This window comes from Salarias fasciatus, chromosome 3, assembly GCF_902148845.1.
Source record: "Salarias fasciatus chromosome 3, fSalaFa1.1, whole genome shotgun sequence".
NCBI lineage: Eukaryota > Metazoa > Chordata > Actinopteri > Blenniiformes > Blenniidae > Salarias > Salarias fasciatus.
Window position 1 is genome coordinate 5,705,801 of NC_043747.1, and position 26,712 is coordinate 5,732,512.

Consider the following 26,712-nt stretch of genomic DNA (forward strand, 5'->3'; position numbering starts at 1 on the left):
CTCTGCTTTATTTTTTGCCCCGTTAAGAATGAAACGCTATTTCGGAAGTGTTTTGTAAAGCCGCCACAGCAACATGACTTTTCAGCAAAGTGCTTCCAAATGAAAATCTTCATGCCAAGTCGCAGTTTTCCGTCTTGCTGAGTGACACTTGTCGCACTCCTGAGAAGTCCCCGTGGTGAGCTGTCATTACACCGTTTATTTTCAGCCTCCAAGCATCGGAATAAATATAGAATGATAGATAGATATTCAATCCACCCATTTCTTTTCCTCTTTTTTTCTTTTCATTTCACATGAAGAGAACCTTTGGGTTAGGTGATTTCTCTGAAGGTAATGAAACGGCTGATGTTGGATTAGGCTCCCTGATGACTGACAGAAGGTACGGACACATCCATCAAACACATGTGGAAAGAAAAAGGACAGAACCATAAAATCATGAATGCAATTTACTGTATGACAAGGTTATTTGAAAAATAATGTTGTCTTCGGAAGATTTCAAACCCAGACAGAGTTGTGCTGTTGAGGCGACCCTGATTCATTTTCTGTGTTCCCTAAATTACCACAATGAGGCATCAATAATAATGAAGGCATGTAGTTAAAGTGGGATCTGCTGTTGCCTGGCCACATCAGTTAGTACCGCAGCGGGTTTACCCTGCTTTCAGATTCCTGTCTGCCTTCATCAACGATTCAGACATTCAAACAGGTGCTGGAGAACCTTCGTCTGAGATATGTTGAGACGATGGACTTTGTGATGTACGACGTTTTGAAGAAAGTAGCTACAAGAATATAGTAGATGTGATGTATTGCCCCGACTAAAAAAGGTCAACAGACACCACCACTGTTAAGACAAACCAGGTGGTTGTCATGTTGTTTTCAACAAATTTTGGCACATAGGTGAGGATTTTCTAACTTTTAATGGCCCAGTTTTGGTGGGTCTGTGTGATTTGCTGCCTCAGTTTCGAGTTTCGAGCCCACAGCAGAGACCAGCCCATCCAATTCACTCCAAGGTTCAGCATGTTGCGTGTCAAGAGACGCTCTTGAGTGGGAACCTGCTTGTAAACCAATTGTCATTCATTGCCTTTCTTTCATCTGCAATCAGCCTGACCGCTCTGCTCTGACCTCTGACACCAGCCGAGCATCTTCACCGAGAAACTGCCGCTCGCTGAGCATTTCCTTTTCTCTCAGCATTTCCCTGGAAACTCTCCACATGATTGTGTGGGGACAAACTGAGCAGATTAGCAATTTGTAGAACAATTAAACCGGCAACCTTGAGGTGTACAAATTCACCTTGCTCATCCATCCATCCATCCATTCATCCCTTATTCACAGCTATAATACCGTATTGGTTGAAATACATGTATAGAAAGACATAATAAAGAGTGTTTCATTGCATATTGTCACACTTTTCTACACAACCTTTTAATGATGGGTGAAACAAAGCTCCTATTGGTTGGATTCACATTTCACCCAGTGGTCATAATCACTTCAGAGCCGCTTCTTCCCACAGTACCATCATGTTTGGCTTTGAACAGGAGCTTCCTTGGGTTGCCTCAGAGCTATTTTAATAATGTAAACTGTGCACAGGTGGTCACTGTCTGTAAACCTCTTCAAATCGGATTTCTGGTCATTTTATTCCTTGTAAAGGAGCACACTGGAGCGAACGGCCAACTGTTTCTATCTATTTAGCTTATTAGGTGAAAGCCACGGGTAATAGGACCCTGATCAAGGCAGAAGGCCAGCATTTTCTCCCTTGTTTGTTCAGTGTTGTAGAAAATAAGCACCAAGTAATTCCAGCAGTAGGGATGTCACCCCTGTGAGAGAGTACGCATTATAGATTTTTTTTTGCCCACAGTCTCTTAGGGTTTCAGAAAATGCACAATCATCGCTCCTATTTCCATACTTTGCCGACCACAGGGTAGCTGCCACTGACACAGTATTGTCAGACTTTTATAGTAGGACTCACGCTGCACGATGCTTCACAGGGAAGGATTGGTGGTATTTACTGAGAAACACTTCAGGCGGAGGCTGTGCCAGGTGAAAGTGTTCTACTGAATTGGTTGATTTTGTGAAGCGCTGTTTACGTCGTGGCCTCCCACCCCACCGTCTGGCTTCACATATGCATGTCTTAGAAGAAGTGACAGCTCTGAAAACATAAATTACACTGTTTAGTCAAGCTTTCACACTTCAGCATGTTCGCCATTCATTGTGGTAATTTGAAATTTTATCACTATTTGCTGATGACCTAGTTGTTTCTGTCACTAATGTTTATCTTCAGTTTTAGTTATAGGTTGTCAAGAAAAAGCCTTTAAATCTTCACTGTTTTCAGACCAGGACATTTTCTGTATTTAAAGTCATCCAGTTCAGGTTATAGGTAGATATGTACATATTTGCATGTTCCTCCTGCATTATTTCCATTCGGCGCCATTACACCACAGACAGCCTCCTCTGTAATATACTGTACCAATGTAACATTTTGTCTGTTCAGTTTGCTGATCTAACAGCCCTTAGCTGTGACTTTGGCCTTCTTTTTCACCTCACTGAACAGTCTGTCGTTGCTTTAGAGTCTTGTTGTCTGACTGCTCATTTGTAGCCACAGTAGTCAGTGATCTCCGTTCACAGACAGCAGTGTTAATTTTGACATGAATTTTTCATTTCATTTTCGTCTTAGTCACTCACCAAAGACTTGATTTAGTTAAAGCCACATTTTAGTTTTTTAATTTAGTTTTGTTTTAGTTAAAATTTAGTCTGTGGAAATTAGTTTTAGTTTTAGTCCTAATTTTAGTCTTGATGAAATTTGACAGTTTTGTTGTACGATCGATCGATCGATAGATAGATTTTTTGTCCCAGTGGGAAATTTGTCTTGGGTAAAGTGCAAAGTGCTACATCAACATACATATACATATAAAAACAACACAACATAAAACCACAGTAGCAGAAGTGCGAAAGGATATTTGTCACGGTTGTAAAAACCCCATTGTAAGTATATCTTTAATTATGTTTAGATATTTAAATTTAGAATGTATCATATAACTCTTTCATCATAAATATGAATATCTAAGGCTTGTTAGAAAAAAATTTAAATACCGTAAATGAACTTCAGATTCTTTCTGTAAATTCTTACAACAATCACTCGACACTTCATTTGAATGTTATTTCATTGGTTGTACCTAAGGTTTGACAGCTTTTAGTCATGTTTCACCTCCTATTTCCAACTAAGTAGCTGTGATTGTACCTTCATAAATTGGCACTTCATAAATAAAATAGGTTACAGGTGAAGTACATAAATGCAGAAAAAAATGACCAAATAAAACCATAAAGTATTTAAGGTTGACCCATTTGAATGGATGGATGGACTTTTTGCTTTAACCAGCCACTGGGGAGAGATTTTAATATTTTCACTAGACTCTCTCATTGTCTGATGAGGAACAAGGTCAAAATTTCTCCAAAAATGTGTGATTTCTTTGTACTTACAGACCATAAAAACAGCTGTTTAAAGTGTGCATGAGACAGTGATGTGACGTTAATAAAGCGATTTAAGCTTCTGCACATGGACTTCCATAAAATGCAAGCTAAAAAATGTGTCTAGACCATAGAATAATTCGCAGAATATATCCTCAGCATTAAACTTTCTAATCCATATTTCATGATGCATGAAGTGATGATTGCGTCAAGTTATTTCCCAAGATGTGGAGATATTTCAGGGAGCTGAACTCGTTGTGAAATATCTTAAAAATGACTCCAAAAGCACATTGGAGCACACCTAATGATAGCTGAAGATGGCCAGGAGAAGCATGGCAGGGCTGGCTAACAGCAGGATAATTAGCTGAACTACATCACAGCGACACACACTCTTACTTTCCTCCATACTTTTCCCTCTTTAATGACTTAAAACAGTGGTTCCGTCATTAAAACGAAGCCCAACGCTCGCAGAGACGCATGAACATAAAAAAAGACAGCAGCCTTTAAAATGTGAGCAAAGTGCTGTTTTCAAGGTCTGATCCAGACTCGAAAGCTTCTCTGCTTTTATTGAACATGTGTAGAATTGGTCGACAGTCCCAGAGCTGCCAAAGCCCCCCCGCTGTGATCTCTGTCACACCCCCAATGTGGAGTTCTGGATTGTAAAACCATGTTGGATGTCTAATATGGAGTCTGAAAAGCGAACAAAAAAAAAAAAAAAGTCTTCTCTTTGAGTCTTCCAATTTCTTTCTATTTCAATTTATTTATAAAAATCAAAGCTGGCTGACTAACTAGCATAAGCTGAATGTTAGATATAATTATCACCACAAGTGAAAAACATGGGATTGCATGAGCAGATGGATAAATAATATAAAAATACTCAAATATTCAAACTCAAAGTGACCCTTAAAACCGTCAAACTGGTAAATAAAAACAAAAAAAAATGTACATATTTACTGATATAACATAAAACGTGTCAACGTATATACAATTAAATGTAATTTATACTATATCTCTATATATATATATATACATATATACATATATATATACTATATGTATGCCATTTGATAAATATTTATAGATGTTGGCAGAAAATTTTATTCTGATTTTTGTAAAGTACTGGTCGTGATAATGACACAAAAGATGCGCGATTATCCATTTATCATTCGTGTTTTCATGTAATCTGCTGGGTTTCTGTCAGTATCTCTAAACCTGTGTTTACAAGTGATTAGATGGTAGAATTCTACTTTTCCTTGTCAGTTCCTCGTTCATTAAACAAGACAAAAATTTCGTTGATGCAAAATACTTTTGAAATAAAAATAGTGAAATATTGTGTCTTGAAGCATGGCCTTGTATTTTAACTTATCATGTCTGAATTTGTCTTAGATGATTGAAAACATCTGTTTTAATGAACCTTAAAAATAAAAATCATTGAAATCAACAAAATCAGTGCTGGAAAAAGTAGCTCGAGCTTTAGCAATTCTTCCCTGCACATCTTTTCCATCTGTAGAAATCCTGCTGATTTGCACGATTTCCTCTCAAATATTGGGAATGAAAGGAAAAAAAAAAACCCTCCGTGTCATCCCTTCAGCCATAGATCACACGCTCTTTGCACCAAGTTCAGCTCGTCTTATTCATACCAGTGAAATGGTTTAATAAGGCTCTTAATACGTTAAAGAGAGCTAGCAGTGGTGCACAGCCGCCGGTTGACCTCTATTATTCTGCCGTCTCGTGGTTACAGCACAGTCATTTCAGTCTTCTTTTCCTCTTAAGTGCTTTTATTTATCCGTCTCTTTTTTGTTTTTTGCCTTTTATCATCAGGAAGCTCAGATGTGAAGCAGCATGGTTTGCTAATCTCAGTCACATCTGGTTTCCTTGTTGTTATTCTGCTTCTGTTTCCCTCAGACAGTCCTCTCTCTCTCTCTCTCGCCCTCTCTCACTCCACGCTTGCAAGCATGAAAGCTTTGACAGCCAAGCGGCGTTCGGAGAGAGAGAGGGAGAGAGAGAGAGCGTGGCGAAGAGAGCATGCTAAGAAATGGAAAGTAAATCGACAGCAGACAGGGGTCACTGCTTTTCAGCTTCCAGACTCAGTTGCTGGGAATAAAAAGAAGAAGGAAAAAAAGAAAAAAAAAATCATAGAAGGGTGGTCAGCAGTCATTTCCCAAAATGCTTTCTTTCTCCGATGGCTCTGCGGCCACACACACACACACACGCGCAGACACAAAAGCCCCATGCATTGTTAGGTGTAATGAAGGGTATCATGCAGTGCAAAGAGTGTGTGGGGAAAGTGGCTCCAGCTCACCAGCTCTGGCCTCGCTGTGTTTTCCTCATGAAATCCTTTCACGAGCGCCATGCTGTTGCCTTCCATCCAGATGGGGTTATTTACTATACTGCAGGGGTCACTAGAGACTTTATAGCTCTGCCCCTGGGCACCCTGAGCCTGGAGGAATGATATATTCTCTCAAAAAGCAACGCTAACCCCCCTCCTCCTCCTGCTCCTCCTGCACGTCCCGCTCGGTGAAGATGGCTGCCTTAACGTCATATTCGTCCACAGCACAGCGGCGTCTCTGTTTCTCTTGTGGTGGGAAGACATGATGGATGAGCTCCGCCGGCGTAACTATCTCTTCACGGGGCTGTCCCTGCCCGGTGCTGCGCCGGCCGCCGCCTCGGCGCCGGACCTCGTGTTGGAGAGCGCGGTTTGCTCGGTCCGGACGCCCGCGTCAGAATCCGGGTTGTGAACAAACACGGCCTTGGAGACGGACGGGTATTGATTTAGCGCATTCCTCTGGCGTGTTTTCCCCGAGGTCGCCTTCATCCGCTAACGCCGGCGCTTAAGCTCGGTGTCAGCTCTCGTGCCCGGACCTCAAGATCACACACTCCTCCACCCAGCAGGCTCCATCTGTCTGGCCGGGGCTGCCGCCGTCCTCCATGTGTTGGGACTGAAGAGCTCTCCTGCTCTCCGCCACACAGATCGCCGAACCTCTCGCCAGCGTGGACGACAGCCTGTCCTGGACCGCGCTGTCTGGAGGAAACGCCAACCGCCAGCTGACTGCAACTCCGGTTTACATTTCAAATGAGCTTCTCAATAAATGTGATTTCTTTTGTTAATTGATTACCACGAACAAATTTCAAAGGAACCCGGTACCAATATTTTAACACAATCAACACAATATTGATCCAGTGCTGAGAGGACGACACGAAATTAAATCGATCAAGAAAAGCAAAAGCTTTTAAAACATTAAATTCTATGCAGCCATAGAGAATAAATATAATTACTACTGCCTTAAAACATTAAGATTATTTATGCATTGAAAAACAGCAATTACTTCGAATCACGTTCTATATTGGGAACAATTTCAAGTACAGTATGATCATAAAGCTCCACTTCATGCATTATATTATTAGTTCGTTAATGGTTTTTGCAACATGCTCTCTAGTTTAAGGAACATTCAGCTCCGGTTTACAGGATAAAACTTTCTAAAGCCTTGTTTTTGTGAAAGTTTTCCACCTTCACTTGAAAACATCGTCATGTAAACAGAGCTCAGGGAGCTCGCTGTTTCACAAAATGTTCAACTTTTACACCAGTCAGTCTTTTTTTTTTTCATTTTAACATTAAATCTTTTTTTTGTTTGTTTTTAATAATTTTAATCTTTTAATCAAATCATTCCACCTGAAACTGTAAAAGACTGCTGTGAAAATCAACCGAAGCGTGTGTGTGTGTGTGTGTGGCAGAAGCCGGACCTGTGTGTACGTCTGCGCCTCCTCCCTGGCTCTAGAATAATAAGTCTTGCCTCCAAACAGTTCGTCTGATGTGTGTTCGCTCCCGCATTGATCCGAACACTTACTGTATACTGGCTGTAACACTTATTACCTGCTAACCGGTGCAGCAGTTGTAATCTTTAATTGGGAATTTGACCCCACGGTGCAGATCGATGCCTCAGATAGAAATAATGCATGTGCTTCTTTGGGCGTCGGAGAGGATCCAGGGGTTGGGGCGGTGCTGCGGATTGCTTTTATTCCTCTTTTCGCTCCATCTCTGCCTCTCGCTTTAACCGTCTTCTGACTGGAGACTATTCGGCGGTTGAAAGGTGCAGTGGGGGACCGGTTCAGTATGTGGCAGAAAATCAATAGTGCTGTGTGTTTTTAATGATACCCAGAAGCCTCTGTTGAAAATGCGTGTCTCGCTGGCGAATCTCGTCTGCCATTGGTCAGTCGTGCTGAAAGATCTGGCTGCTGATGAATACATGGACATCAGTGTCGTCAGGTCGGACATTTCGGGTGATGATTCTACAAATGTAGAGACTGCATGTGTGAGATGCAGTCCTGAAGGCACCGGCTTCAACACACCAACCGCCATCGAATCGCCGTCATGAATGAGGAGAAAAGTCTAAGTAGATTGTGACGGAGTCACTCTGACGGTGGCCGCGGCGCAGCGCTGGAGCTCATTAAAACGCACATTAACACTCACCTGTGTCTGTTCCCTGTTCGTCTGTTCCGTTCCCCGCATATTTGGCCATTGTTATGGACCGCAGTAGTCGTGGGTGCACACTCGACCACTGCCAAATCATCCTCCTGCCATAATCTTTCACCCTGCAAACTTTTTTTACCAGTTTTCATGTCCCATTCACATCCTCCCACAGTCAAACCGAGCGCCGTGTTCACTTCCTGTTTATAGCCGTCAGATGGGGAAACCCGGAGGTGACGTCATGATGACGTCACTGAAAGGTGCAAAGTTCGGCATGAAAATAATTTTTTTTTTGTTTCGGACCTATTTTGAGATGCAGTGGTTCGACTGTTTGTTTCTGTGTATGTCTGAACAAATTACCATGAATTTAGTATGGGGATTTAGTATGTTTTGTGAAAGAAAACTCTATTTCTGTGGTTAATTACCTGAGGGGAGGGGCCTGTGGTGTTAAAAGGAGGCCCACCTCCACCTGTGGAGAGAGAGAGAGCCAGACTTCCTACTGACTGACAGAGAGTGGGAGCTGGCAAGCATTTGGTTCGCATGGTTACACAGAAGGTAACGGAGAGACCAATATCTTTTCAAGAATTTCCTTTTTTTTTCCCCCCCTGTTCTTTTGTACATATTGTAAATAGTTTGGAGCTCCTCATTTTGTTCTTCACTTTGGGATTACGTTGGGTGAAATAAACAATCTCAACATCATCAGCACCTTCGGCTGTGGCATCGTTTCAACAACAGACAAGGATCCGCATCACATATGGAGCTCCTCCTCACTAGATGAAGGCAGTAATTGAACCTGACGTTTTAGCACGACGGCCATCTTGGATGAGTCAACCTGTTACCCTGTGTATTCACTCCTGACGAGGAAGATGGTCTTTACATTAAAATTAACCTATTTTTTTCTCCTTTTTTTTTCACTGTGTCCGACTTGCTCCAAGTGGTCGACCTGTAGTTCTGATCCAGGTTCTTGTCATTAGTCTTTGAACACCTTCCACACTGAAATAGCTCCATTAAATCGCTAACTATTATGCTAGCTTGACGTCACAACGCAGTTACTTGACTTCAGCTCTCATACATATATGGTGGTTTTGCTCAATTAGAATATTCCAGTTTCGATTCCTGCATTTCCATATGTCAGGGTGTCCATGAGCAACGCACTGAACCCCAAACTGCTCCCGATGGGTGAGCTACAGCAGTGACATCCATGTACAGCTTCATTATCATATAATCCTGATGATTATTTCAACATGTCTTCATTGAGGACTACAGAGTTGTATTTGTTTGCTTTGAGGTAGTTTTAAAAAATGTTCTCCATATTATATCTATGACTTTTCTTTCTGAATTAGCTGGGATAAGACGGGAAAATATAAGGTGTGAAGCTCCACACTGTATAGTTTGGTTTGATAAATGATGTGAATTATGTTCCTTCATGATAACTACGAAGCATCCTCAGCAAAGATGCAACAGCTGAGAAAAAAAAAGTACAAAACTGGCTAACATGGAGTTTTACAACTTATACGAACATAAAAACATCTATCGAAAGGTTTATTTAATGAACTCTGCAATAAGACTGACTTCCATGATCAGTTGTTTACACAGCCAAGATTCTAGCTTTCTGCCCAAAAGGATCCTTCCTGACCTTTAAGACTTGTCTTATGAAGAAACCCGCCAGATGAAATCCTTGTTTTCCTCCAGCAGGATGAGCAGCTTTGTGTTGAGGTTCGTTTGTGGAGCCTCTTTTGTGCACAAACCTGATGTTAATGGCATTTTGTGCCATTTTGCCGTGTGATCTTTGCTTTTTTGTGCAGAAACGCTGACATTTTGTTTTGACCCTTTAACTTATCCACCTTCTCTTCTGTCTCTCTCTGTTTCCTCTCTTGCAGGTGACTCCTCTCAAGTCGGTAAGTCTGATTTCTCTCATTTCTGTCACGTGTCGGGCAGGGTGTGGGCAATTTCACGCACGCAAGCAGATCTCCGGCCGTCTCCTCGGATTCTGAAGACGGCGTTTGAAACTTGTTGAGCTGTTTTCCTTGCTGACGTTGCAGCTTTTCGCCGGCCCACGACGCATTGCAGCTTTTCACTTCTGCCGTTGTTTGCCTTGCGTTGTGAAGGACGTGGATTTCTATGAGGCTGTCAGTCGAATTTTGCCAGTTTCAGAAACCAAATTGAAATCTGGTGCTGATGGGAGTTTAGATGGTTGCTTGGTTGAGCCTGAGCAGCGCGTTGTTCTGGTTCCTCATCGTGACCGGGCCGTTCTGGAGGGGCCGTCTTTAGCGTTGTGTTTGTTTGTGTTTTCGGGGCCTCAAAGCGCCGTGGCCTGTTTACTGAGACGTGAACGACGGCTCCGTCTCTTTCTGCTGACACGTCGCAGCGCGCCGGCTTTCTGTCGGCGCGTTATTTAGCGTCGGCGCCGCCCGAGCGAGGAACGATCCGACGGACAGACTAATGGGACGTATCAGCAACTCGCTCAAACCGCGGGAAGACGGCGGCTGGAAAGTTGCTGGCGGCGCTTCGCGGCGGCCTCAAACTCTTGCCTCAGTGATGTGTCAGTGTTATCACTCGCCTCCTAATAATTAGCTTTGTCTCGCCGCAGTACCCACGATGCATTATGAACTTTCAGCAGTAATCTACAGCGCAGCCCAACGTGTTGCATGTAATGAGGGGAAAAAAAAGACGCGCCTCGCCTCCCGCGGTGGCGGCGGGAAAGGTTCTCGCTCGCTCGTGTATCTGTGCCGCCGCGAGCGCTGCGCGGTGATAATTCAAGCAGTGCCTCCCGATCTGTACACATAAATAGATGTTAGCGTGCGCCGGCCTGTCAAGGCTGGTCCGGCGAGCGTTCGGCCCAGAGACGTCTGACGCCGCCTGAATACTAATGCGGCGTTTTTGTGTGACAGCGGCGGCTCGGAGAGCCAGGTAGGGACCTCAGGCTTCGGTCGGAGGAAGGGGGGGGTATTTCAACACCGCACCTACTTTTCTCCTCACAACAAGCCGCCAGAGTCAAGATCAAGAGAGGGGAAAAGGAAGAGAAAGTAATTAAAATTTGGATCTGGGAGGGCCAGTGTAAATTGAGTTTCATCTTCATTAAAACCACCGGGCACAAAAAAAAAAAAAAAAAGAAAGAAAGAAAGAAAGAGATAATTCAGTTTTGCTTTGGAGATACTAACGGGTTCTCACTCGGCTCGTCGTGGTTTCGGTTCAGGAGGAAGCCGCCGTCCCACCGTGTCTGAGTTTGTAATTTCACTGCTGTATATTTTCACTGTGGACGCATTAATTCAGAACAGTGGCGCCAAAGTTCAGATGTAGGAGTTTAATCGCGTTCTCCCCGAGGACGCGAGGGCCAAAAACATTACAGGCTTTTCTCTCTTTACATTAGATTGTATATGAATTAATACAGATACTTTATTGGGTTTTTTTTGCTGTGAGGTAGTTGTTATATGCACTTTTGTCTTTTTCTGTGTCGTTGGCATTTTAAAACTTGTTGCTTCTCTCTGTAAATCTCTCTCAGTTAGGGCAGTTTCATAAAGCACAACGAGCTGCGGTGTTGTGATGCTGCGATGAAACATTGTGGGGGACTGCCTTATGACCGATTAGAGGGAGGAAGATGCTCTAAAATCTGAAAGTTAGCACTTCTTAAAAGACATAAACTGGCTGTGTTGTACCTGGTACCATATCAGTGTAGCTAAATTGAAGTGGATTCATTGAGCAGGAATCAGGGAAGACAGCAGCTCTGTGGCTGTCATTTCTACTCACTTCTTCTCAGGACTAGTAACATGTTAGGTGCATGATGGATGCACTGATTAATAAGTCTTCTTTAATGTCTCCGTCTCACTCTTCTACTTTCATTCCTTCATTTATTGATTCTCATCAGACTGGATGAGCCGCTCAGACGATCTGCACGTGCTGGCAAACACGTCCCGTCTTTGGTTAAACACACACCCATCTGCACATCAGTCAAACAATTTGACAGCCAGCAGTGGGGGAAAATATTTTTCTGTTTTAGTTTTTTTTTTTTTTTTTTTGGTTGTTTTTCGCTTGTCTCTTCCTTCCTCTGCCAGGCTTATGAGGCAGGTAGGAGCAGAGATAATTGCCGTCCCTCAGATGTTGAGGCTGCGAGGCAGACTACAAGCAGAGATCCTTATCCTACTGCTGAATTTCATTCCGACTTCACCAAAAAAAAAAAAAAAAAATGGCTCTGGCAGAGGCAGAGACGTCTCTCTGTCTCTCACAAGCCTTGTTCTGTACAGATCAGACGATTAGCATCCCCCCCTCTGCCTTTCTCTCGCCTCTCTCCCTCCCTTCACCGCCAGCGTCGGGCCGGTCGGGGCCAGCTGAAGCCTCCCCTTGCCGACGCTGCGTCGGGATCGGCCCGAGCTCGCCACACCTGGCAGCAGGAGACGCTCAGTCGGTCACACATCCACGTTCCTGATTTGCTCTTTATTCACAATATGAACAATAAATCAAAACATAGTCGGGGACTGTGTCTCTCCTTTCATTTTCTGAGATGAATCCTTTCAATGTGATGAATATTTCCAAGATATTGAAGATTATTATGGAAAAAAAAAGATTCTGTGGTCAGTTTGATCAAAAATTGCATATTTATTTTTATTTTCTCTGCAGAAAATGAAAGAAATCCACTCAAGTGGATGGAAACATGTTCATTCCAGGGAAGTCTCGATTAGTCTGGATCAGTGATAATCGGACAGCAGAACTACTCAGGAGCTGAAGCTTTCCCTGGTTCAGGTGGTGGAGCGGGTTGTCGTACAGGCTCATAAATGGCGGTTTGATTCCCTGCTCTACCTGCCTCAGAGTAAGAAAAACAAAAGAATGTTTGAATAATGTCTATTTCACTTTGAGCTGACCTTAAAGAACCAGCCTTGATTTGGGATGATCTTTTTTTTTTAGTTCAGAAAACCTTGTCATGTCAACATCCGTATTAGCGTATTAGTTCAAATATCAAGTAATTATTAGATTGAAAGGAACTAAATTCTAAATGATACCTTTTATAAATACAGGCCATTTGAAATCTATGAAAGAAGCACTTCAAACTTGAAACCTCTGACTTTGAACAACAGCCAGAAAGTAACATACTGTAGATGTTTTCAATGGGTGATTCAAAACTAGCATCAAAAAAATTTCTTGCCAATGAATCAGTGTGTTTGGCATGGAAGTGTTATCCAAAATCCATCCAATTCGAAGCTGCTCTCTGAATATTAAATCCCTCGAATGGACGGAACGAAGCAGGACCGTGTTTTATTGCGGCGACCCGAGCGAGCGAGTCGTATACCAACAGGCGCTACAGTGGAGTCCAGACAATAAAAACACTCCATTATCCCAGGAAATGCAACCAGTACTTAAGGATCCCTTCGCTGTCCGCTGATAAACGGCGCGGCGCCGGAAGAGCACAACAAGAAACGGGCAGCGCGCGATGTAAAAGCTGAGCCCGTGGCCACATTTCCATACCAGAGGAGGACGGTAATGAGATAGCTACCTGAGATAATTACTACTCAAGGCAGTGGGCTCTCATCCCCCCGACCGCAGGGAACCAGTTTAACTCTCTACAATTAAATAGCCACTCATTTGCTTCATTTGAGGAGCAATTTATGGTGTTTTATGCTCCACTGTGTCCTGGCAGAAGCAGCGGCTGAAGCTGCGAGAGGTAAACGCGGAGGGATGGGGAGATTTACGGAGCGGAAAAGATGATTGACGCGGAGACACAATGCCAGGCGGTGGCTCCTCGTTCCGTCTGAGGCTCGCTGACAGCGTCTGACATGAGAGGTTCTCTGATCTGCTGCTTCCGGTTACGCCACGGCTTCATCTAATTGATGTGAAAAAGTTTACAACCGACTGTGAAATGCCTCTTCTTCTTATGGAAACGTTCACTTCTGGATACACGTGTTGGCTCAACAACTGTCAGTCAGTCTTTTCCTGCTGAGTCGTCCCCGCAACTGTTCCTACAGGAGAATTATGTCAGTGATTTATAGGAAATCACTAGTAGAACATTGATTGAGTGACCAGCGGCGTTAATAAATAATAATATTATTTAACTAAGTAATGTGTATTCCAGTCATTCCTATTCAGACTATGTGGATAAACGTTATTACAGCATTATTTTATCATTTGGCTGTATGTGGCACTCTTGATATAGAGAACTGGTTCAAACAATGATAACATCTTTTCCCCATTGAGGCTGAAGTATGAAGGCCTCATTGTACATTTAATGTTTTTTTTTTTTTTAATTTTATTTTATTTTATTTTATTATCATTTCAGGTCTGCAGGTATGTTGTTTGGTAGCTGTTTGGTCTTCTGTTAAGAGGCTTCCATCACTTCTTCGTACATTTATTTATTTTTTAATTATCCTTTATTTTAGCAGGTGATTTAATTGAGAACTTGATACGACCTGCACAGAAAACCTTGCATGCAACCAGGAAGGCCTCGGCCCAGCTGTGAACCAGGACTGTGTTATACTGAGAGGCGCGAGCGCTGGACCTTTGACCTTCCATAGCATTGACCTTCATCTAACCTTGGATGAACCCTGAACTCAGTATAACTGTAACCTGACCCGATCTTTATTCAAACCTCAAAAACAAGCCTGTTAAATACATTCCTTCCTCATTGGTTTGGAAGCCCGTAAAGCACTTTCACCCATTCGATGAAGGCTGCCATGCCAAAATGCTCAGGATGCGACTCGGTGCCTTGCTCAAGGGCATTTTGGCAAATGAACACAGAAGAATCGAATCTGCAACTTTTCCTGTTCAATTTTAAAGTCATAATTTTAAACTGCTCCACTCTTCCCCTCGAAACCTACTACCAAAGGAGTGTAGTCTCAGGCCCTCCTTCTCACTGAATATAGAACCAAGACTTCGGCGCCATGCAGCAGCTGACAGTGAATCTCCCATTGTACACAGTAATGACCATAAATCCTGACATGTGTAATGTTTATGCTGCAGACTGTGACTGCGGACCCGCTCCACTGACACGAGGCCTTTTCTATTTTTTTTTTCTTCTCCATCTTCTTCTCTTTTTTTTTGGGTGGGGAGGCTGGAGGAACCCCTGACGTGGCAATCGCTCAACCCTGCCGCCGTCATACATCATCCTCGTCCCGTCTCAAACGAATAAATTAAACCGTAATATCTTGACTGCTGAGAAATTGCGTCGGATTGTTATAAATGATGGCGGGCTGATAGCGTGTGATCGTTGAGCCCGGCACGCTGAGCCGAGCGGCGAGGGCCTACGCGCTCAGAATGGGAGACGGGGAGCGCTGCTAAGACGTACATTGGTGCCAGCATGTGAAGATTAACGGCGTCCGCTTCCATTAGTCTCAGAGTAATTGTAAAGACAGCGATGAGCAGTCCATAGCTCTAATCCTACAAATCAAAGAGAAGTTGCGCAGACCACCGACGCTCAGATTTGATTTCCCATCACTCTGGGAGAAAAAAAAAATGTGACTTAATCTTTCCATCTTGTTCTGAGATCACAGCGGAGGCAATGCACTTCCTGCATTTGTTAATTAGCTTGAATGTGATCAGAGATCTTGAAAGACTTTTTCATTAAGTGGGAGCTTTGGCAGGAGACGGGGCAGATTGAGTTGATGACAGGGGTGTTGGTGTTTTCTCACGTGAGCAAGGAGCTCCGGCAACGTGCCATCGGGCCCGACGAGAAAAACCAGAAACCTCCAGGGAAAATGACAGATGGCTTAAAGAGAGCGCGGCCCAAGATTAAAGGTTCAAAGAGAGCAGCGCGAGTGGCGGATAGTGGCTTGTTGTGTCTGACACACACTTTGGGAATAATCAACTGAAGGATTGAAAGAACTCAAACACTTCCCATTCCAAGGATTTGTGTCCCGAGGGTTGGTTTTAGGCCACCGGGGGCCACCGCCACGCCGCGCCACCCCCTTGAACCGCCAGTGGTCCGTTCCTGCGCTGCGCCTGAGGCCTCAGCAGCCTCATCGCAATGCTCAGCAGGTTCGCGGTATGTCTATTAATTTGATTTAACTCCGCCAGGGAGCAATGAAAAAAAAGAGTAAGCATGTGGATAAGAAGGGCTCGGCGATGTGGTTGTATTACAGAGTCCATAAAGGACCAGGCTGTTGCTGTCGATGGACCTCAGTGCCCTGCAGCTCCGCAGGGTGCGTTCGTCTGCAGCCACAGCTCTTTACCAACAGCTGACACCACTGTCTCCCACCATCACTCATATATCCGTCAAGGCCAGTTACTTTCTAAATTCAATGCATTTTTGGCTGTCAGTTTGATTTGCGGTTTTGCTGAGTTATGTCAGGTACATTTTCCCAAGGCTCCAACATCTACTGCTGAGAGTATTATACATGTAAAGTTATTAACAGGCTGTAAAGTTTTATGGGATCAATACCCTCAATAAAAACACAGAAAAAAACTCAAACAACTTCATCTCCATCTCACGTTTACCCGGAAATCCCTGTTCAGAGGAAGGGGATGGCTTCTCCCGGCGTACGTCCTCCGCTCCGACCGCCTAAAAAAACGCCATCCTGCTTTATTTTTCATGCACTCGGACTGACACGCACTGGCCTGCGTTGCCTCGGGGTTGTGACAGCGCTGGTGTGGATGTGAGGGGGCGATGACGAACGGGAGTCGGCAACAGACCATTCGCTCCCGCACACCCTGATCGACTGAGCGCATCGAGACACTGTCCTCTGCGCATGTATGTCTGGGTCCATTCCAAAAACAAACCATGATAACATGAAAAAAGCTTCATTCTTAGCATTTCTGCCACCTCCGTGTGAGTGGACGTCGTCTTTTTTTCCACCGAAGCATTGGGTTTGGTGCCTCAGCTGAGGTGGAGCTGTTGAACAGTGTTGGACATCCTTCTTGTGAGAAGACGTCTCGGCTACAACCCCGGAAACGTGTTATTAATGGCATTAAGTGTGAAGACATTCACAATGGCGCCCATAAATCACTCCTCCCGCGACTCGAAACCGTCGTTGAAGGTCATATCTCAATCATCATCACGCGCAAATCTATAATGGGATGCAGTGAAATTTGATCCAATTAAGGCATGAAAGTTACTGTATTTAGAGGTGCTCTGCAGGATGAAACATGATCAAACAATTCAAAAATAAACAGAAAATGCTCTAAAATAATTACTGCAAATCTGGAAAAACACCTCCAAGAGCTTGTGAAAACAGCGTCGTTCGAAAAATTCTAATAGCCTCATAATCTAATGCTGCATGTGTTCATACGTCTTAAAGTTATTATTCAAGAACTGAAGTTTAACACAATGTCCTGGTTTTTTTATACTTTTTGAGGCTAATTCCAGATTGATAAAATTACTGATGTCTTGCTGCTAAGATAATATTTACCAGATTAGTCTACTAGATGTATCTGAATGATGTTAAGACAGAAGTATCAAACATTAAAGTTTGAGGACCGAAACTGGCCAGCGAGAGGCTCCGGTTTGTCCAAACCACCAGGTGAAATGTAAAAATCTTAAAGATAACCCTGAAACCTCGAAACGTCTTGAGAGGAGTCTAAACAGCACAGCGCTGAGAGCTGCGCTGAGATGTCGGCGGTGCTGCCATGAAAGCTAGCTAACTAGCATTAGCCTGAGAGCCACCATGAATCATGCAACAGCAATAGGAGAAGGTTTTGATACGTTTCACTTTATTTTACACCAGAAGGTTTCCTAATTTTTTTTGGTTTATGATGAGATTGAAGTAACTTATTTTTTATTTTTTATTTTTTAATGAAAATATAGAAATTTCCTTCATCCATACACTGATTTAACTTTGATTTAATGGTTTTTATGGCACGTTTTACTGCTCCAGCCCACTCAGGACCAAATTGAGCTTCATGTGGCCTCTGAACTAAAATGTGTTTGCTCAGATTCTAGTGTTACACCTTAAGACCCCCCAAAATACAAGCTAACATATATTTATAGCAGCTAATGCTTGACTATGTCACTACTGGAAATATGGACTAATGTAATTTCATGTTGCTGTCAAGGTTAGTTCAGGATTTTTAAGGTACTCCTCCTCATTGTACAAGAGTTTAGTGAAATAGTAATGTTGGTGCTAACGCTAAAGCTAAAAAGTACCTTTTGTGTAAAAGGACAGTGGGTCAGAAAGTATCTGTCGAGCTCTCAAGCTATTTTGGAAGACAGCAAAGAGAACAAGACTATTGAAACGCCTGCATTCACATGAATATTTCAATAAATTCACTAACGTGTCACCGTACCATTATGTTTTTCTGGCACTGTCAAGCCGGTGTCATTATGTTCGATTTAGGGGAAAGCTCTGTGAAAGTCCATCAAGTGATAAATTTGGCAGCGTGGTCGTGTCGATACGTGGATGTTTGTGTGTTTTATGCGCAGTCCCATAAAAAGAGCACGGCAATGCAGATAGATCGTCCATCACGGTGACAGACAGTGAGCTCGCGGCACATTCGGCCGCCTCACGAGCACACTCGCCCCGCTCCGTTATCTTGCATAACCTGCGCTGTAACCCTGGTATCAGATTGTGTTGGGCCGGGCGGCGATTTGATCTGACCTGCACCAACGTAAAATATATATTTTCAAATAGCTCAGACCTTTAGCTGCTTCACTGACAGATAAAAAGAGACTATTTGTGTCAAAAATAAGTGAAAGAATGCAAAATGAACACTCGAGCTGGGTTATTTTTCTCTCTCCGTGTATCACTCTGATCATCTGTGGTTTGATTAATGGGTCAAGTAAAAGATGGGAAACACTAGTAGCATCGTAAAAACAACTGCAAATACACTTTTCCCAAATGGGCATCCACTTACGATGCCTGACATACGTCAAAATTAGATTATTATTCAATCCGCCGTACATCATGATCTTCATTTGCATGCGGCGTCATTCATCTTCCGTGGCGTTTATTCCCATTTCATGACAGATTTCAGTAATCGTGTCCCGGCCCACGTGCTCTCACTCCTACCCACCATCGCCCATCAGTGTTATTCGAGCCTGCCTTTGTGATTTCCCACAGCGTTTGAATGCACCGGCGTGTCAAGCGCTCGTCCGCCTCCTCCTCCTGCTAACGCTAACTGCTGAGCGGTTCCCAGACCACGGCCAGCGGCGGCGGCGGCAGCAGCCCGCGGCCCACCTGATCGATAGGGAACCCAATAGGGGGGATGAGGCCCATGAATCAACCTGTCTGGACATGAACCAACACGCGTGCGTGCACGTGCTCCCTGCCGGGCCGTGCACTTGCGCGTAAACCGGTGATGTACACACTGCAGAGATCCAGAGATCCATATGTAGACTCCATAAACAAGACTGTGAATGTTTGTTCACGATTAAAGTCGAGATAATCTCCACTGAAGCCTCTTTTTTTAAAAAATATATTTGTTCTTTTAATGATTTTCCCTTTTTATTGCAGTAAACTGGCATTTGGAAACGCTCTCAAACACAAACAAGTTTTCAGTCTTTTGTGATAGCTCCAGCTCCCACTGCTCGCAATCTCATTATTCGCACAGTTTGTGTTGGCATGACATCTTTTCATTTTGGATAAAAACGGACATAAAATTCAGTGTGTATCAAAGCGCGCCTTTTCAGAGCGGAGATAAATGGCGAGCGGCTTTGCCCATGCACGCGGCGTTTGAAGGCTGTATCTGGACGATCCGTGGAACCCATGCAAGCCTGCCTTGGCGAGAGGATGCAAGCAGCGGCGCGGTTCCTTCAAGATGACCTCTGGAGTCCTGGTTCGTCCAAAAACCAATGTCCATGTCCCGGCCTCTGGCATCAACTTCCTGTAGGAAGTGATGCACTTTTTTAAGTTGTACTTGAGGTAAAAAACTTTTGAAGTCAGGTTGAGCCTGTGTATTACCTCTCATGATAAGACACAGTAGGCCTAAATAAAAGAGAAGTCTGCATTCTACCGTCTCAGCAGCTGGGTTTCTGTTATATCTCATCCCATAAACCGGCACAAAAGAGCTCCGGAGCCGCCGGAACGGGGGCCAGGAGTCTAGTCGACGGCTGCTGCGTCGCTGCTCTGCCGTTTTTACAGTGGACCTGCTGACTTTGATGGGACCCCGGTTCCCGAGCGCTCGCCGGATGGATGTTTGGGATGTCGGCGGCTGAGAAAAAGGGTTTAATCACAGCTGTTCCCCCTCGCCGAATCGATCGAACTGTATCTCTCGCTAGATGAAGAGAGCGCAGGTAGCAGGATGTCGTCCATTTTACACATTCAGGAGAACAATGGATAGATGCTAAAACTGTCCTCTTGCGTCTCTCCTTGTTGGACACCACTGTATTTTTCACAAGAAGCCTCTAATGTCGTGACTTATTTCTGACCTTCAGTTGACAAAGCATTAAGGAGACTGATCCAGTCTGGGCATCAGTGAGTAGCTTGAGGTTAGTATTCCTGCTTCTATTTGTCCTTTAAAAAAGTGGCATTGGTGCATCTATGGTGCCAGCACCATGCGTAGAAGAATGATTGGTGATTTATTGAGTTGTATGCAAAAAAAGACAGGAAATATCTCATGATCCTGCAAATAACATGACTAACTGTACTCCAAACTTTCTCATTTTTGCTTGCTGTAATTTGTTTGTGCAATCAGTAAAATTTAACAATCATGGAAGTTTTTCAATTTCACATGATCCCAGGAGGTCCATTCAGCAATAACATGACAACTAAGTCGCTTCTTCATGTAAGCTGCATGATGAGCAAAACGTCTAAAAAAAATCATTTATGATCCACAAAGTAGGGCTGTCACTTTAGTGCATTAATTAGATTAATTAATTACACTGCAAATTAGTGCACTAAAAATATTAATCTAAGATTAATTCCAGCACACTTGAGTGGCAATTCAATGTGAATGGAACTGTTGTCTCTTTTAGAGGCATGTTATACTTGTAGTATTCATTTTAAATTGCTGTATTAAGTTAGTTTTATTATTTGTTTTGAATTCAGTTTGCTTCAGTGGCTATTTGAGACTCAGCCTTATTTTATTTCAGAATTTTTTCTATCAATCTTTGTACCGCACTTTTGAATAGTGCACCAGGCTGAATTGGTTTGCTGGGATGTACTTCAACTTTTTCTTCTTTTGAATTTCTTTAACGAAACACACTGAAAGTGTTATTTAAGTTGCCTGACTGTGCTTAGGATTTATTTTGGTTCAGACGTCCTGACTTAGCTTTCATTCATCATTAACAAAAATGTGGATTTCAAACCTTCTCTTCTCGGTGTCTTCATTTGATGAGTCATGCTCTACAATTCTGTAACGGCCCTGAATTTGCATTCTCCACTTGGGGACCTAAAGCAGATATGAGATTAAAATGCGATTAATTAGATTAATTAATTAGAAATCCTGTAATTAATTAGATTAATTTTTTTGATCGCATGACAGCACTACCACAAACCACTGTTTTTATGGGATTGTATAAAACTGGAGTTGAATTTTGTAAAATAGATGCATTGATTATGCAGAATTTCTTTGCTGACGAGACACTGATCACTTCAGCAGCAGTCCTGGGCTTTGGGGACTGAGCACCACCTTCCAGTCTCTGAAAACTCAGGACAGGAACAATGGAGGGCATCAATCTCTGGAGGCCGAGCCATTTTTTTTCCCCATTATTACAAGGCTGAATTGAGTAATTATTTGAAGTGAATTGTAATATCGCCTCCCATTCTTCTGCCGCCTCCACGCTCGTTTGGTAGTCCTGTGGTGTTCCAGTGAGCTGGTAGGACTCTTCGAGGTGATAAATGGCGGGGGGACGGCGTCCTGCTAGACCCGGTGTGTTATCAGTGCTGTGAAGGCGTGCTAACTATGAAGAACACAGGATTTTCTCCGGGGCTGGGGACTCGGCCGGGCTCGGGGGTGATCTATGGCATCGCCGGCACAATGGGAGTCAGGCTGTAAGGGTCTCCGCCACGGCGCCTGTTCACGGTGAGGGGGGGTGTACACGCTGTAATTTATATCACTATGCGTGTGCGTGTGTGTGTGTGAGTGTGTGCAATTTAGAATGAAAACGCTTGAACAAAAAAATTTGGTGCACTACAGTAAGTGTAGTTTGAGATGAAGTGCATTCTGCTTCCGAGATGATTGAGTTTTTACCATGACCAGCTGTGTGTGTGTGTGTGTGTGTGTGTGTGTGTGTGTGATGGATGGCTGTGCTTGTTTAAAAAAAAAGGAAAGGCACGCGGCTGTGAAACTACCAACCAATTAAATCCAATCTGTTCCAGAGGACAGATGACATCATAAAAGTGCGTCATCCTCCGCCGGGCGCCGCTCCACGCCACAGCGCAGCGGCGCTACATATAGCTCGCCGTACGTACACAGCGCGGTCGTCCCCGGCGGGTCCTGCGGCTGCCGGGGAAGAGTTTTACTCGCCGCGCTAATACATGTAGACGTGGATTTGAAATGGAGACAGAACACTCGAGCTCTTACTGTGAAAGTGCGCTCGGCAGTGGTGCCTGAGTGAAACGTGCGAGTGGGAAAACAATCAATGCTCAATCTGGAATAGAAGAAAAAAAAAAACAGCCCTCGCACGTGCACGCATCCATCATTATTTTCTCCCGAGAGCTCTTCTGTCTGGCGCTGTCGTCGGCGTGCAGTGGTTAGCTCTCCCTCGCTCACTTCCCGTGTTCTCTGTGCTTTTTGTTTTTTTGTTTTTTTCCCACCAGGCGCAAATCAGTTCGCCTGTTGATTTAAGCTGTCTGCAGGTGTGATTGTGTCTCCATGTGATCGACCGGCCTCTCTGTACCTGGTGCCTTTAGCCCCACATCAGAAAATGCTACCTACCGTCAATTTGTCACACATGTTCACGAAATTCAAGAGCGAGCTGCGTCATATGAACATGTCCAATGAAAATAGAGCTTTTTAAAAAAAGTACCGCTGCATTATTTGCAGTTGACCCAAACCCATGATGTTTGCTCTTGACTTGGGGAAGGTTAAGCTTAATTAATATGTCATATTCCAGACTCCTCTGCTGTAGGTGAAAGTGAAATGCAGATTTCTCTCTGTCTTCCCTGCAGTACATAAAGTCACTGCATCCGCCATTAAGCAAACGAAAACTGTACAAACACTCATTTGTTGGAGCACTCGCGCATTCTTCTCCGTCTCCCCAGTTATCTCATTATTTCTCAGTTCCCACCTTCTTCTTCGCTCGATCACATGCCGTTTAATTAGCACCAGCGACTGCAGTCGGCGACAGCAAAACTCTGCACGCGCGTTGCATACATTCGAAAAGCTTTATTTACCTTTTTGTCACATAGGAGAGCGAGGCATATGGAGCTCTGTGGCTGCGACGGAACACCAGACATGATAATTAAATTAAAACGTGCACATGGTTAGCAGCCTCTCCAACACTTGAAATGGCTCCAAACTGGCTGACTGGGAGGTTTTATTTCACTCCTTTACTTTCAAGCGCGGCACCAGAAACAGGATGTCACCTTATTTTGGGTACGAGGGATGAAGGCCGCGCTTATGAGACATAATCCACATTTGTGAGGAATTCCTCCGATGACATTATCAGGTGTGTGTGTGTGTGTGTGGATGAAGCTTTGGCCTTGAATGCATACCCACCCTCCCTCCTCCACCCCTGCAGCACTCTGGGAGCTTGAATTAAGGTGGATTTCAGGGGAGGCTGGTGTAGAGAGAGGGTTTATAACTCTGATTGCCATGCCCACCACTCATAATGAGACGCATTACAGGCCTGATGTTGTGAGATTAGGTCGACTTAAAAGACATGAGCAGCCGCGCAGATCAGCAGGGAGAGAGGAGAGAGAGGGAAGAAGTGAGAAATGATGCCTGGGTGAAGGACGGCGCCGGTAGAATGAGGGATGAGGAAAACGCGGAGAGAGTCGGACAGCGGAGCAAACAAAAGGAAAACATCTGCATTCCACTCGGCGTCCAGCAGACAAGCTCTCAGTTATTAAAGTGCTGACAGCCTCCGACAGCGATATGGCTCCATTTCAGTCCGACCTCGGCCGGAATTCAGAAGCAGGCGGCGGATGTCCCGCTGCGTTTGCGCCGAACACATCTGGAAACCCCTGCAGAAGGAGGGAAAACGTGGGAATTCTGGTGTCTGTGATAATGTGAAATCAGATGGTACCATTCTGATGAGCACTGATTCATTTTGATCTGATGAGGAAGTGAAAGTCAAACTGGCGTCGCTGATAATATCACCACACTGATCGTTTCATTATTTAACAGGAAACACCAGAAACATTAATTATAATAAAAGCAATCAGTGAGATGATCATTCAGTCAAAGAAAAGAAAGAAAGACGATCATCTTCCTCTCCTCAGTGTAACCCATCACTGAAAAAACAACTTCCACTTCATCTTCTTGAGTCTTTATATTATGCATTGTTAAATTGTTTCAACACAATTGACTCTTCTATTTTTTTTTTTTTTTTTAAAAAGAACATTTTGATTTGACTGTAAGTTGTTTCTCGGTGCGGGCAGACAGTGTTCACCGTTCCATCTATTACCGTAATTGATGTCCTCTTACTGTTTGCACAGCTTAGGAAATGTTTTGTAGCAGTATGCAAAGAGGAAAAATGAGGTGAGGATGCAAATGAGCCGCTGAGTACAAACCCAGCTCCCTGCAAGGGTATTAGATAAATGAAAGGGCATGAAAATATCCATCAACATGACTGTCCAAACGGTGTTTTAAAAATCTCATTGCTTTGGATACTTCCTCTTGTTTCCCGTTCAGCTGAAGGTAAATCGCTCATGTATTTACATGCCTGGAGTTGGCTCCCGCGCCTCTTTTGTTCTGCCTCCGGTTTCCCTGCCGATGGCTGCGGCTGACCTCTGCGGAGCGCCGTAGCCTCGCGAATGAATTCTCCGCCAAGGACACTGTGCCGTCGACGAACCGCCTTTGATAAATGGACCAAGGGCCGCTCCGATTCAGCGGGGCCCCCGTGACAAACAGCCTCTACTGCGTAACACGCTTTAATGGGCGTAAGAGCAGACGACCTTCCACTCCGCGCGCACAACATCTTCATCACCGTGCGGCCGCGCCGCGGTCCGGCCGGTTGGTGTGATTATGGACGCGAGCCGCTCCCGCGTTGGAAGAGGTGTGTGTGTGTCTGTGCGCGTGCACCCGCTCCGCCTCGTCCTGCCTGCCTTTTGCGCACGTCTCCGGAATGGCAAGCGACGCCTTTACTGGAATTTTTTTCCTCCGCCGAGAATCAGCATTGTCTCTCCCAGGTGAACACCCACAATGCAATTCAGCGTTTCTGCTGAGTTTCGGCGGGTTTCGGTTTATTGATGTGCAGCAGATGGAGAAAACAGGAATGTACAATGAATCTTCTCTGGACGGTTTACTGCTGCGGATCCACAGACCTATATGGATTTGCGATCTTTTCCTGACAGACTGAATTGGTCGATCATAAAATGACACTTTTCTTTTAATGCCTGCATGCTGGCCGCTGCTATGGAGCCATCTGTACGCTCTTCTTCATAACATATTCGCAGAATCAGACGGAGCTCGACTGCATTCACCTGGAGGCAGCGAGCCAGACGCAGAGCAGGACAAAACTCAAGACAAAAACAACAAAGTCAATGATCTGGTTAAAATCAGCCCCAAACAGGAACAAGGCAGTTATTTGGAAGTAAAAATATGTTTTCTGAAAACATCTGTAGTCTTCAGATGATCAGGCTGTGGTCAAAAGGGTCGGATTGACCTCAAAATACTCAAAATTGAAAACAAATTATGAAGAAAGCTCCAAAAAATTGGGGTAATAATTCTTTGAACTCACTGAAACAGAGCTTTTGTACAACTACTTTTACAAAATACTTGGATTGGAAACAGAATAGAGGCAGGTATTCACCAGATTGATCGTATTTTGTAGCAGGATAGTGTTGAATTCTGGTCCTCCATCGTCCCAGCTCCTCCATATTTTGTCGGTCACTTTTCCTGACACATCCAGTTGGAATTATTAGATCCCCATCACTGCTTCTGCGGGATTGGATGATGATGATGATGATGATGATGATGATGATGATGAGATCTGTGATGTGTTGGGTGGAACATAGTTGCAATCCGGAACCAGAATTCGGTGCTACATCTTCCAACAGACTGTAAATCCAACACAAAGCCATTGTTCTTTGAGACTTCCACAGTTCTTCCATCCACAGCTCAAACTCACTGGGCATCAGAAACATCTTCCAATACGACGCTATGGACACCAATCCTGGACATCTCTTAAGAACTACAATGATTGTTTGGATCTATTGTATACAGGATTATACTTTGCATTTGTTCAGTTTGTTAAAGTCGACCAGACTCCAGAGGCACTCTGCAGCATTCACAGCTGACGTGTAGAGAATAAAGATAGAATGAGGTGCTACCTGAGGTGGTATGTATTGTTTTCGAGAGAAATCTTACAGTTAAACGCAACAACAGGGAGGAATCTGACAGACTCACTGGAATGCTTCGGGGGATTGGAGTAAAGTGCATCAAGACAGGAGGCCGTTTTCACGGTAAAGAGGGAAACGAGTGACTCGTTGGGGTTTTGTTGCCATATTGGACAGAGCAGGTTGCACATGACGCTCTGATTAAAGTTGTATTACACCTTCTTCCATCTTGCCCCCCCCCCCCAGTAAAAACACCGTACACACCATTAGTGTCAGACGGCATCAGACCTCAAGCTAATCAGGCTGCATTGAGCATTATTTGACAGTTCGCTGCTCCCTATAGACGAGCAGCGTTTTAATTATTCACCAGGACAACATGCTCCTGCAGAGACGGTGGTCGTGCTGGTTTTTCCCTTTTCTTTCCTGCTGCTGCTTTTGTGGCTGCCTTTCTGTCTCTCATAGAGAACACTCAGATTATCGTGCAAGATGCTC

General features: G+C 44.1%; 1 protein-coding gene across 7 annotated transcripts in view; it reads left to right on the forward strand.

Annotated features, from left to right (window-relative positions):
- Positions 1–26,712, forward strand: part of nrxn2b (neurexin 2b) — a 686,522-nt gene that overhangs the window by 142,856 nt on the left and 516,954 nt on the right. For all 7 annotated transcript variants that reach the window (XM_030088531.1, XM_030088536.1, XM_030088533.1 and 4 more), the window contains one exon: positions 9,802–9,819. In XM_030088531.1, coding sequence (XP_029944391.1) covers positions 9,802–9,819 — 18 coding nt within the window. The remainder of the gene's footprint in view (positions 1–9,801; positions 9,820–26,712) is intronic.